Consider the following 13,936-nt stretch of genomic DNA (forward strand, 5'->3'; position numbering starts at 1 on the left):
AAGTTAACGAGCTGCCCTCTGTGTGCTCCCTACAGTGAGATGGATTTTAAAACTAGAATATCTTAGTCTGATTTCAAGACATTCTCCAGTTTTCCACAATATGTTTGGGGAAGTCACGTGGTGATTACAGTAGTATTCCCCAGTGAGAACCTATTCAGTCTGCAAACATGTATGAAGAGTTTACTATATGGAAAGTACTGGGCTGGGGTGAAATGGGAGGATGAAGATGAATAAGACATGATCACTCTTCTCAAGAAGGCTGACTCCACAGGAGAAATTTATTCACTGATTCATGAAACAGGGGTCTAAGTTGCAGGGCTCAAAAGCTTTATTCAGATCACAGCTCGATATTTTTTCCCCAGAAGTGAAATGTATTGACATAATTTATTTGGTTTCCACAGCGTCAGAATTTGCTTTGGATGTTTAGTAAATGTCTGACTTATACAAACCCCTTATATTCATAAATATATATATTTTTTCTTACACAGACATTCCGTTGTGCCTAATGGAGAAGAGGTGGACCCAACCTGAATGGTATATAAGGGTCCCTTGGTTATTCTATACGTTTGATTTTTTCCATTTATCACTTTAAAGTTCCAGAAACCAACTTCATTTATTATAAAACTTGGAAATCATTAAATAGGTATCAATTATAATTATCAATAATTACCTTTCTTTGCCCCATTTAAAAATTACATATTTGCATGCATTTTTATTTGAAGACTAGTGTGAGAGAAAATATAATGGGAAAGATTTTCATTACATGAACAAAAACTTCATGTAAATTAGAAAAATGCAATAGTCTTACCAAGATCTTAACGCAAAATGAATTATTTGTATTTGAACTATCATTACAGGTAGAGAATAATTTGATTCTGTATTAGAATGACAGCTACTTGTATTGCAACTCAGAAAAACTACCACAGGTGAAAATTTAAATGTCTCTGCTAATGCCAAATAATACTTTTCGTAGCTAAAAATGTCCTAAATATGCCATAAACATTTGTTGCTCTCTGTCTGAAAGAATGGCAAGTATTAAACATGGAACTGTGTAATCAATAAGTTAATATTTTACTGTTGACATCAAAGTGAACTATTTAAATAGCTCTATAAATTAGTGTATTTTGAAAATAAATAGCATACCAGTTTAAAGTCAAATTTGAATGTATGCATCTATTTTCTTAAGTTTTTCTGAATGGATTTATTTAAAAACTACTTGTGAAAATCACTGAACGTTCATAGCTTTGTGTTAAACAGATATTAAGCCAAGAACACTAAATTAATTTTCCCCTCCAGTGCTGCAGCAAATCACTATTAATACTATTGCCTGGTAATATAAAGCAGAAGAGATGTTTGTTTTTCTCTACAACTGTATTCTGAAAACAAGCAGAAAAATGCTTATTACAGTTTTAATAAGTCTGAGTACAAGTCAATTTTCATGCTTCGTCCAACTTTCTAGTAATTCCTAAAATGATAATCTTAAATACTCTGGAAAGCAATTTTTATGTTATTTAGTAGTTAAACGTTCCCTGTTACTTTGGGGTTCTCACTTACTATACCCGTCATGGAACGACCAAAGTTTCACAAATGCAGTGATGCAGTGCTACTGCCACGGACGCGACTTCTCAGCTCAGGTAGCACCTCCTCTCCTCTTTCTGAGTGAATCTGCTCTGCCTGCACGCATGAAAGCTCACGTCACTGCATTTATGAAAGGAAACTGGTGTGCCGGCCAGAGCACGTGGTATGGACCCGCGGCGTTTCCAGGCCCACCTCTACCCCTCAACACAGCCTTCTCCTGCCTTGGTTACATCACCTGCGAAAGGCTGACAACACGTGCTCTACCTCACCGGGTTTTGCGAGCATCAGATGCCGCCACGGAGGGAAACCTGTGCACAGCAGTACTGCTCGCTAGAAATGGAGCAAGCTTAGGCCGCCCCTATGCACTTGACCAGGTACCCGCCATCTGAGATCTGCCTCTTAACCCAAGGACAAAGATAACGCCAGCAAAGCCGCGCGGAGTCTAGCTAAGGCCCAGGGTGCCTCTTAAAAAAGAAAAACCTCCCAAACCCGCTTCTGGCCTTTCCAGCCCACCTACTAGCTCTGTCAGGAGCGGTCAACTTGAAAGGTACCCTGTAACTTGACCTTTAACATGGGGCCCCAATGTGGGGTGCCCTTCTGCCTGGTTTTCAAAGTGTGGTGCGGCCAGCAGCTTACGCATCACCCCAAGAACGTGTTAGAAATACAAAGCACCGTCCCCGGCCAGGACCTCCTGCGAACTCCGGGCTGGGTGGGGGGCGGCGGCAGCGTGTGTTTTAACGAGCCCTCGGGCGACCCCGACGCAAATCACTGCGGGGTAGTGCCCGCTGGAGCCACCGCCGCGTGCATGGCCCGCACACCTCAGAGCTCCGCGCTCGCCTTTGCCCTGCCCTCCTTAGCAAGCGCCACACGACCCCTGCTGCGCCAAGCCTCCGGAAGACGGTCGGAGACGCAGCAACTCCCCAGACCACCGCTCCGGCCCTGGGCCCGCCCCGCACCAGCCTCAGGCAGAGCGGCGGCAGCGTCCGGACGGCCGGTCTCGGCCCACCCGTGCCCAGCGGCGGGAGGCGCAGAGCCGCCGCTCAGCCTCGCCGAGGGAGGGTCGGGGCTCGTGGGCCCCGATTACCTGCACTAGCGTCATCTGCGAGCCGAGCGCCAGGAGAATCTTCTCCGTCTTGGTGGGGTACGGATTGTCGCGGTGCTTGTACAGCCACTGCTTGAGGGGCCGCGCCATGTCCTGCAGGGCCTGCCGCTTGTGCCTCACCTTCCCGCCATTCTGCCGGGCCCTGGGACACCGGGAGAGGAGGGGTTCCCGGTGAGCCGCGCCGGCCGAGCGCCGCCCGCCGGGCCCCCGGGTCCGCACGCGCTTCAGCCCGGTCGAACCCGGCCCCGCGCGCCCGGACGCGGAGGCCAGGCAGGGGTGGGAGGCGCACAGGGTCAGGGCGCGCGGGGCCGGCCCGGGTGGCACAGGACGGGCGTGGGGCGGCGAAGGCCGCCAGGTTTATATGGAAAAGGGGGAAATCCTGAAGCCAGAAGTTAGAGGTTTAGGTGATCTGAGGTAAGCTCTTTTGTTATTTAAGCCACAGACCTGCGCAGCAGGGCCGGCACCGTCCCTCGCCCGCCTGCACCGCGCCCTCCAGGGGCCCTGGCCTCAGGGGATGAGTAGTGGCTGCGGCCGGCTCTCGAATGTTTTTTCAAGGACTCATGCCCGCCGCTCGGGGCTTCCCGTCGCCCACTGGACGTTGGGAACAAAGCAAGGGGTGATGGCCGCCCCGCTGCCCTGGTTCTCTTCAAGCTCTCCCCTGTACCCTTTGATCCTCGTGTAAAGGGGAAGCTTTCCAAGAAGGGGTTTGTGGAGGAAAAATGCAGAACCGAAAACAAAAACACACACGAAAAAGCGGAAAGAAAAAACCCAAAACACTGTAGGGAGCTTTTCACGACAAAAGGGCGAGCTTAAAAGTATGGAAGGTCTGTCCCACGGGGTAACGTAAAAAGACCCCGGGAAAAGCATATTCCAAGGAGGAAGGGCGGGAAGCAGCCGGGAGCCGGGCCTCGGCGCTGCGCTCCCCAGCGGATCCGCGAGGTGTCGCCGCGCCGCCGCCCGCGCGCCCAGCCACTCCGCTAGGCTTGCGCGCCTGCGCCGCAGCCTCCGAGACTTCTGCCTCTTTAAACACTTTGAAATGCAATTCCATCCGTGAGGACTGGTAGTAACATTTTGACGAAACCTAATCTTTATTTCCCTAACCAGCAACAACAAGCAGCTGATGCAATCTTCCAGGTGGACCGGCCAGGACGGCCGCCCCTCCCCCCGCGGGGCGCTCCCGGAGCCGCGGGACGTGGCGGGGCTACAAACGGCCCTCCTCCGCAGCCGGAGCCGCTGGTGGCCCGCGAGCTCTCGCCCCCGCCCACCCGACCCCCGCAGCCCCTCAGGCCGCTAAACCGAAACCCGGCCCGGCAGGCCCGCGGCCCCCCCCCCCGCTCCGGGCTCGCGGCGGGCCCCGCCGAGCCGCGCGCGCGTCCGGGGCATCCTGCGGAGGGCCGACCTTCCCAACACCTTGGCCGATGCAAGGCCCTGTCGTGACACAAGGGGGGAAGCCCACGGGGCTGGCCTGACCTGAGGGGGCGGGGGGGGGCCCGACTGCTTGGCCCTGCTCTGCGCTCGTGCATCCCGCTCAGCCCTTTCTGCCTCCCCAGAGGCCGCGCGTCAGCACCCGCGGTCGGGAGAGAGGCACGTAACCCCCGCCCCCAGGTCCGGGCATCTGAGGACTGAGGCGGTTTCACGTGTCCTCAGTTTCCAACGAGCCTCTTTGGAGCCCTTCAGACGAATCGACCCCCCACACTTTGAGCAACTACTCCCTTAAAATATGAATGCGCGAACCCAGGAGGCGGAGACCGCTCCTCCCGGAAAAGTCGGGGGCCCAGGACGCCCAAGCCTCTCACCGCCCCCACCTCTCGCGGAGCGGGCGGGGGCCCCGGGAGGGTGCGCATACCCGGTCCTCCGGTGTCTCAGGCCCAGGTTGTCCTTGAGGGGCGCGCCGTCCGTAATGCCCACCTCGGGGCGAGCGTGCGTACTGTCCAGGACGCCGCCGTAGGGCCTGCCGCCCCGCTCCCGCTCCGGAGCCCCGCGGTCCTCAAAAATCACAGCGCCGCTGAGCTTGTTGAAGACTATGGTGTTCATGGCGCGCGCAGGCAGGGCCGCGCGGCGCGGCCGCAGCGCCTTGGGGCCGGGCCGCCGGGAGCTCCGCAGGGCTCGTGTTCTAGAAGATCAAGATGCAGCACATTACTCGCCGAGAGCGCTCACCCTCCTGAGCGTCCCGAGCCCCGAACCTGGCCGCGGCGCGGGGCTGCGGAGCCCAGGGGAGGAGCGGCGCCGCCGCACCTGAACGCGGGAACCCCCGCCTCCCCCCTGGCTGGTTACACCGCTCCGCCGCAACGCCCATCACCCGCCCCCGAACGCTCCCGGGGCATGTACCCACCCTCCTCTTAGCCCCGGCCACCCAGCCCCCAAAGAATCTCAGCCGTTAGCAGTTAACCCGCGGGGGCGAAGCAAAGTGACTCCTCAAGGAGCCTTGCCTGAGTTGGTTTTAATCTGGATGAAGCCCGCTCCGGAAAGAGGAGGGCAGGCGCGGGGCCGCGCGGTGTTCTTCAGTCAAAACGGAAGACTAAAGCCTCTCAGAGCTCCCACTCGGGGTCGTAAGGAGGGGTTGGAAGAAAGGAAAAATTGCGGGGAACATGAACAACCGCTTTCGCAAGCCCCAGTCAATGAGTCCCAGGCCGCACTGGGATTTCAGGGATTTGCATGTTTTCTAGGTCCTGGCTGGTTTGGCTGAAACCCCTGCGTCCCTTTTCCGGCTACAGCCCCTGGCGTGGGGGTGAGGGCAGGAAAGTTAGCAGATTCCAGAGCTAGAAAGTGAAGTGGGCTCAGGGACAAATGCACCATGCCCTCCCCTCCCTCCGACTCTCCTACCACCCCACAGCCCGCTCCTGACGCGCTGGGGCCGGCACCCCGCCCGCTCCCCCCACCCCGAGCCAGTGGCCAGTGCTGTCCTCTTCCGCAGCGCGGGTGCGAGCCGCGAGCTCGGAGTCCTTCCACACCCACCCCTCTCTGGGGTCTCGGGGAAGTTGATAAGGGGTTAAAGAGCGGGAAGAGGCGCCGCGGTCCGCGCACCGCCGGGCCTGCGGCTGCCCCCGTCGGGAAAAGCCGCCAGCTCACCTCCCGGGTCGCGGCGGCCCGGAGCCTCTGCCCGCCGCACGTGAGCGTCGGGGGCCGGTCCGCGCCGCCGCGGAGCAGCCGGGTGACCGCCCGGAGGCGTGCAGCAGCCCCAGCCAGCCCTACCTCCCCGCCTCGCGCCTGGGGGCAGCTCGCTTTGCTTCCGAGCTGCCCCCGCCTCACAGCTGGCGCCCCTTCACCGCGCCCCGCCCCCGCGAGGGCCGCCACGCCCCCACACCCACGCCGCGTGCCCACGCTCGCCAAGACCCCCAGCCCCGCCCTCCGGCCCTCGCAGCAGCGGCCACGCGCGACGTGTAGTGCTGTGACCGCAGAGATTAAACGACAGCCCCCGTCAGTGCTCGCGGGGAGGTGAAGTCAGACCTCTGCTAGCTGCCCCCCGCAGACAGGTACGTGTCTGGGCCGTCCGTGCAGCCTCCGCGGCCAGTGTGAGAGCAAAGGTCCGTGCTCGCAGCCCTCGTTCGAGGCGTCAGGAGGCGCCTTGTTTTTCCTTTTAAATCCGTGCGCTCGGTGATTTGCGCTCAGGCTGTTCTATTTGTGAAGCAACCCGTTCCCAGCCCCGCTGTCTGTCCCCACCTCAGCCCTGTCCTCCTGTCGGCCACGGCGTGTTTTCCCGGCCATTGCGCCGCGAAGCTTGCCACGCGGACCCTCCCCGTTATCCCAAGCCCACGCCGAGGTCGCAACCACAGACCCCGGCGCGGCTGCATCTGCAGGCGGCAGGCGCGGCCAAGGGCTGGGAGCTGGGTCCCCGCGCGGTCCCCAACGCCGCCTCTCGGCTCCCGTGCTCCCCACTTACCCGGATTCACTCCACATTGTGGGTTGGGGAGCTCCCTCCCTGCGGAACCGCCCCGCCCCACGCCCGCGAACCAGGTGGGCTCCCCGGCTCCTCGCAGACCCTCGGGCCAGCCTCGGCCGCCGCCCCCACCCTCCCCTCGGGCGCGTCCCCAAGGGCCTCGGAGGGAGGTGGGGGAAGGGCGGGGAGAGCCCAGGCGCGCGGAGCAGGGGGAAGGAACGGCTCGGGAGCCGTAGCGCGCCTCTCTTCCCGCGGCCCCGCGCCGGGACGCGGCGACCGCGAGCTGTACCGGTGGCGGGGGGGCCCGCGGCCGGCGGCAGGGCGGCTGGCTCTCCCGCGTCGAGGCTAGGCGCGCTCCCATCCCCGCCGCATGTTCTCCGCGCGGGCTCCAGCGCGCTCACCGCGGCCACCGCCGGCGTCGCGGCTTTATTTACCCAGACGGGCGCGCGCGGCCCGGGAACAGGAGTAGCGAGGCCTTCTCATGTTTCCTGACTGCCCGGCCCAGCCGGCGAACATCCTGCGGTCGCGGTATCCACGTTCCCGGGCCGGCGAGAGGAAGCCTCCGCGGGGACCACTGTTAACCCTCGCGGAGGAGCCGCCGGCGCCGGCGCCACCGGGCAGCCCCCGGCCCGCCCCCGGGCAGCCCCCGGCCCGCCGAGTGCTCCGCAGCCGGGCGCGGCTCCCAGAGCCGCGCGCGTCGAAAGGGGCGATGGCCTTCGCACTTCGGGGAGCGACTGGAGGAGCCGCAGCAGCGCCCGGCGCGGGCTCTGGGAGCTGAGCGGCTGCGGTGCAGATCCCGTGTCTTGTCCGCACCGAGCGCCGGAAATTTCACCACGCGTGGCTAGGCTGAAGGGGGCACTGCCACGCGCCCTTTTTCCCCCTCGCGGTTAGCTGGAGGGAGGTTAGTTAGAGCTCGGCTTATGCCCGTAACGCGTGAGAACGGGTTGCAGAAGGTGCTTGCGCCCCATTTCTCGTGTCACTGGGCTTCTGCGGTCCTGGCTGTCTCCAAGCCAGGCACGCAGTCACCTTCCAGAGCCAGCGCTGGAGAGGAGGGAGGCAAGACGGGGTCGAGGTGGGCCCAGGTACTCAACCCACGGCGACCCAGGTGTGGGAGAGACGGCGAGTGCAGGCAGGGCCGGGATCTGCATGGAGCAAAGGGGAGGGAACTTGGAAGAATCCCGAACCTGGACACAGTGCAAGGGGAGAGAATCCTATCAGATTCTCTTAGAGGTGATACTTGCCTTCCCACTATCACCCCAAATATGAGAGTAGCGAAAGCTGTGGTTTAGGTGTCACTGGAAGCTCGGAGCTTCTCGCAGCCTAGGTGATCCTCGCGGCGCCGAGCGCACCAAGCCGCCCGCGTTCTCGCCGCAGGCCTCACTGCGGCAGCGACACCTTTCATCTCTTTTTAAAGAGCAAAAGTAGATTTCCCCCAAACCTGAAAGTTATGGCATCATTTGTTCTTTTCTCCCCTAAGGGTGGCTGGCCATCCTGGCGCGGTGGCCCACCTAAGCCGCTTCCTTTTATTTGGCCTGGAAGTGGTTAAAATGTACAGTAAATCTGTTATTTCCAACACTAATCGCCCCCGAATTTTCCATTATGTTATACCCCAAAAACGTGACTGCACACCGGGCAGGGGCACAATCTAAAGCAGAAAGCGGCGTAGGTTTAAATTTTTGCGCATCTGGCAGATAAATATTGTCGTTTGATCCTGTTTCCAGATGTCCTTGGTTCTATTCTATCGTACGGTTTGCGGTTGTGGCGCTGCCGCATCTTGCCCTTGGCGCTGCACTTGACTTCTGCAGGGTGGGTTCAGTGCAGACGTGTGTCTGCAGACGTCGCCATGGGGACTTAAAGTCAGGGATACATCATAAAATTTCAGCCACCGACTTGAAGCGAATAAGTTTCACAACAAAAGCAGATCTAATTTATAATTCAGAGGAGGAGAGAGATTGGTTCTCTTCTAAAGACTGTGACTGGTGGTGGTCACCAGACGTTATAATGAAACCAACTGTAACACGCCCCTCTGACATTTATTTTGCTCAGCTGTGCTGGATAAAGCACTAGGCATGTGTGCCGTTGCTAGCAATTTCACAGCATTCTACTGGCTTACCTAGCTGTTTGCTGTAGTATATAGGCCAGTAGAGGACAAGTGAATTTTGTGGTTTTAGTCTTAACTGTATTTACTCAACTTTAAAATGCATTTTGAGGACTTTGATTTAAGGCACTTTTGCATGTAATATCATTACAAACCTGATATATACAGCAAAAAGTCTTTCTGCAAAATATTTTAAATTTGTTATAGGAATAATATACACCTTAGTCTCAAATTAAGTCACTGAAAAATTAATACATTTTAATTCATTTAGACTATAGTTTAATAATTAGAGTCCATTTAAAAAAATCTAAGAACAATGGAGGGTCCATTTTAAAATGAAATAGTGTGGAGAATCCCTCTCTCATATACAAATGAGCATCTATTGTGTGATAGACCAGAATTTTATTTTTGCAAGTGTCACCCTCTATGCAAGAGAGAAATTCCTTCTTCCTTTTAATGCACAATACACACAATCCATTTATCATTATCTTAAATTTCATCTTTTCCTAAAATGAATTTTACTCAGCTTCTTCTGCTATATTCCAATCTCAGTATGTGAAATCCTGTATTATAAGCCTCAGAAGTAAAGCTTTCAGTTTTAGAAAGCACTATCAGAAGATTTAAGGAAGTGTATGTAGTTTGTGGGCATCGGCCATATATGGGGGAAAAAACCCAAAACTTAGGCTACAAGTCACAAGACTTGAGCCCTACTCTTAATTCTGATTAATTTGATGTTGGTTTAGGCTGAATCTACTGAAGTGTAAAATGAAGATATTTAGTTTTCCACAAACTTGCCTTACGCTACTGAGATATTTTTTTTCAATGTGAAAGTAAAAATTGCTATTGCTAAAACTCGAAAAATGTTAAGTAAGAGCATTTGGCAGAAATCTTAATCCAGTCTATTGGACTTTGAGTGTAGTTATAAATGTAAGTAATGTTAACTTTCTAATAAAGAAAAAAATAAGAAGCCTACATTTTAAGCCTTTTGATATTTTACCAAGGAACCTGATATTTCAGAACAAATATTGGTCAAAGTTTTTGAAAATAATGATTGCTTTTAAACTCTCTTTTCCAGTTATTACTTATAAGCAATGAAATGAATTACAAAGCCAGGGAATGAGTGTTGCTTCCCCTCCAAATGGTATAAAGTAGTAAATTTATGAACAAATAGCCGTTCCACCTCACACTCGGCCAGTTTGCCTTGTAAAGCTACACACTGGAGTGTATAAGTGGCCAACAGAACAAGCAGTGAGAGACTCCGCTGCAGAAACATCCTGAGTGAGCTAGGAGGATGGATGGCCCTGAAGTATCTCACTTTTGCTTTGTTTATAATTTAACTTTAATTGCATACATAGTACAGAATAAATTCTCTCAGCGAGGGCCTTCTCCATAAATGCGCCCTCAAACGTCAAAGAACAGAGTACAAGTGAGAGTTCCTGTCCCGCTGGTTGCCACTCCTGAGAGGCAACAACATGGAGGTGGGCATCCTTTCAACTCTTTTCCACACTGTCACGGACATGAATACAAACAGATCATTATCGTTTTGTTGTGTGAGTTTTTTAAATCAGTGAGACCGTACTTTACATACGTGTACACACACACCCAATATTAAACTGAAACTTGCTTTTTCACTCCCTGATTTCATAGAGCACTTTCATATTGGTCCATATAAATGGAACTCCATCTTTTTAACTGGTACATAATGCTCCATAATCTGTTTATACATCCTCCTATGAACATTTCTGTCTTTTCAGTTTTCACTATTATAAACGTTAAATACTCTTGTATATGATTCTTCCTGTACGTGTGTAAGTATTTCTCAAGGCATAACTACATAGAAGTAGTATTGCTCAACTGAAGGAAACAGGATTTTAAAATTTGGATAGGTCCTTACAAACTTCCCCCCAACCTCCAGCCCCACAAAGTCCCCGTTTCCTCACATGCTGCATAGCATTTCATGTGTTTGGTCTTCATTATGTTTCCCTATATGATAAGTAAAGTAATGTCTCATTGCTTGAGAAACTTTTCATTTATTTATAAGCACTTGCATTTCTTAATTGAAGAAATTTGCTTATATCCTTTGCTTATATCCTTATTAGATGCCTTATTCATTTATAAAAGTTCCTTTAAAAAACACTTTTCCATGAAATATATACTTTATGTATTGACAATATGCATTGAGAAGACTGCCTTTCACCTAGTTTGTCTTTTGCCTTACTGAAGGTTTAAATGTGAATAAAGGTCAATAGATATGTCTTTTTCTGTATGGAGTCTGGGTTTTGTGCCTTCCTCACAAAGACTTTTTCTATATTTTCTTCTAATAGTTTAAAAAATTGTTTTCACTCAGCTCCTTAATCCTTTTGGAATGAATTTGTGTATGTTGTAAGGGAGAAGTCGTATTTGATTTTTTTCTTCTCCAACTGAATGGTCAGTTATTCCTATGGAATTTATTAAAGAGTTTTCCCCCATCAATTTGAAATAACTTTCCTCATATATGTGGTGAATTCCTTTGCATATGTAGGTTGGTCTAACAAGGCTTTGAGAGATGGTGCACCCAATAGACTGTAATAAATTTAATCTTCACATTTTTAAAACCATCTTGCACTCCAAAGACTTCCAATATTATTCTGTTTCTAATTTCAGAACATGTCAAGTATCGGAATAGTAATGTGCGTGGCCTGGTTATGTTTCCAATTTAGAAGGCTAATTCAATCTGTTCTAGGATGAAGGTGCCGTTTTTTCTGTCGTGGTCCTGCTCAGAAACAGGAGAGTAGTTCCAGGCAGCCATGTTCTCCAGAATAGAGTACACTGATTAGAGCTCTTCAAACACACCATGTAACCAAGTGACAACCAACCACCGGTAACATAGGTTATTTGTAGAAGTGCTGATGCCCTGCCATCCGTGATTTGAAAAGGGAAATTCATCTTTCTTCTTGCTCAATTCCTTATGGAATGTGAATTAATTTTTTTTCACAAAGCAGCCAGTCGAGATGAGAACCTACGATATGATTGTAAATTAGGCAAACTCACTCTGGACAAAAATGCAAAAAATCAGCGAAATTTCTAGAAAACATTAGCTACGTATAAGTGCAGAAAATACAGGTAATAAGCAGTCAGCAGAGCTGAGATCCAGGTGGGTTAATGTCTTTTTCTACTTCATAGAGCTTGAGACAGGGCCTGAAGTAACCCTGCAGCCCTAACTAAGACCCCATCTTTTCTATTGATTCCAAAATATCTTCAGTAACTGCCGGTGAATACTGCGTTTTCACTACGTGGGTCTGGAGAGGAACCTGGACAACATTTTGTCCTCAGCATGTGCATTGAAATACAAGAATTTCTTGCAGAAGTTTATTCTAGCTTGAAAATCAATTTGTCTTCACATCAAAAAGTGGCCATTTTAATAAATATAGTGAAGACTTTTCATCATAGGCTAGCATGACTCTGTATTTGGAACCCAGTGGACTTAAGGTACTCAGTAGATTTTTGAGATTTAGTTACTGTATGTACTCCATGCTGTATCAGGCTTTTGGTTGAACCTCACCCCCTCCTCTCTCCATCCTCCCTGCTTTCATTTTCAGCCTCATTGCCTTCATCTCTGTGTAAGATTTTTTTTTTAATTTTTATTGGCGTATAGTTGATTTACAATGCTGTGTCAGTTTCTGCTGTACAGCAAACCGTGTAGGACATTTGAATAAGTTCACCAAAAGAATGCATGTGAACAAAAGTGCTGTGTGCAACTTCTGCTTACCATACTTAAAAAGCAATTGCTTGCCCGCCTTTGTAGCCGCTCCCTGTTACCCTGTTACAGAGGGCTGGAACATGGATATGGGAGTGACCCAAATCTGCCAATCAGACAGCAACCTGCCAATCAGACAGCGAGCTGGACGGAGACCAGCAGAGCCAGCGCAGGATGGAGAGCACCTGGGGCCCTGGATGGACCACTCGAGTGAGATCTCCTTGGCCTGGGCTCAGCAGATCATTTCTGTAAAGCGCCAGGTAGTAAATGCTTTAGGCTTTGCACGTCATAAAGTCTCTGTTCAGCTTTGCCATTTGTAGTGAAAAGTAGCTGTAGATAATACTTGACTATGAGTTGTAGGTAGGTTCCAGTAAAATTTTATTTAAGGGACACTGAAGATTGAATTTTATGAAGTTTTCGTGTGGCACAGAATATGCTACCTTCGATCTTTTCTCAGCCATTTAAAGATGTAGAAACTACTCTTACCTTAGAAACAGGCAGCAAGCTAGATTTGACCCCAGGCTGTGTTGTTTTCTCCTACCCACAGCCCCTGCACCGTCATACTCTTAACGGGAGACAAGTAAAGTTCCTTTTCTTTAAGTCACTGTATTTTGGTGTTTCTGGCTAAAAGAACTTAGCTGGTACCCTATGTAATACACACCTGTGCAAAGATGGTCTCAGTCACCATGGGTGGACTTGGATAAGTGCTTTTTACATGGCTCGAGGCTGCCATAAACAAGAACTGGAAGGAGATGGAGTGACAAACTGCCTCCCTCTCTTCTCCTTCCAGCATGCTGCGTGTGTTTAGAGAATCAGTCTGACTATTTTCACAATAGTTTACATCAGGTACTTTTCACATTTTAACCACTTGTTTTTAAGGTATTGATATGCCTTTAGACCCAGTATTGATATTTGGGTTTGGATACCTGCAGTTTTTGTAGTCATAGAAAATAGTGATTACTTGATAAGAATTGCTATTTTCTGACTTAGCCTCCCCCCCCAAAAAAAACCCCACGAAATTTGAACCATTTTTTCATTGTTTTCCTTTTCAGTAGTCAACAGTAAATATTTATGGGGCAACTGCATGCAAAATCCTGCCAAGAATTGCATCAAATTTGATTTAAAAGACATGATCCTTGCCTAGTTTACAGACTGGTTAAGAAAACACAGGGAAACGAGTATACCTCATCTAAAAAGTTTTAGGGTGTCTGATGTAAAGATTGCTTGAATCCAGTAACCTGCAAATCATCTGTAGACACGCACGAGGACCTTGAAAGTGATAGAAGGGCTATTTGGTGTGTCTGCTAAAAATTTTGTAACCGTATTACAGACAGTCCTGCCCCGAAACATGCAAAACGAGATCATTATTTCAGAAATTTGAGCCTGCTCGAAAAACAGCATCTTCACCTCTTACATCAGACTTTTTCCAGTTTTATGCCCAAAACCTCTGGGTTTCAAGAGAGATTTTTAGAGCTTCTGTTGGAAAAAAATACAGTAAGAGTAAACAAATATCCTGAGGTTAGTGCACCATCTTTCTTTCTTCCC

General features: G+C 50.9%; 1 protein-coding gene across 10 annotated transcripts in view; it reads right to left on the minus strand.

Moving 5' to 3' along the window:
- Positions 1-6,950, minus strand: part of MKX (mohawk homeobox) — a 95,075-nt gene extending 88,125 nt beyond the window's left edge. For 6 of the 10 annotated variants that reach the window (XM_032621235.1, XM_032621234.1, XM_032621228.1 and 3 more), the window contains exons 1-3: positions 6,561-6,681; positions 4,527-4,793; positions 2,663-2,822 (exon numbers count right to left, since the gene is read on the minus strand). In XM_032621235.1, the coding sequence (XP_032477126.1) occupies positions 2,663-2,822; positions 4,527-4,793; positions 6,561-6,577 (444 nt within the window). In that variant the 5' untranslated portion in view covers positions 6,578-6,681. Of the gene's footprint in view, positions 1-2,662; positions 2,823-4,526; positions 4,794-5,109; positions 5,221-5,749; positions 5,880-6,340; positions 6,362-6,560; positions 6,682-6,846 lie in introns of those variants that run through there. The other 4 variants (XM_032621232.1, XM_032621229.1, XM_032621233.1 and 1 more) reach the window with 4 other exon arrangements.
- Between the last annotated feature and the right edge of the window lie 6,986 nt (positions 6,951-13,936).

This window comes from Phocoena sinus, chromosome 2 (genome assembly GCF_008692025.1).
Source record: "Phocoena sinus isolate mPhoSin1 chromosome 2, mPhoSin1.pri, whole genome shotgun sequence".
In the NCBI taxonomy this organism is placed as follows: Eukaryota; Metazoa; Chordata; class Mammalia; order Artiodactyla; family Phocoenidae; genus Phocoena; species Phocoena sinus.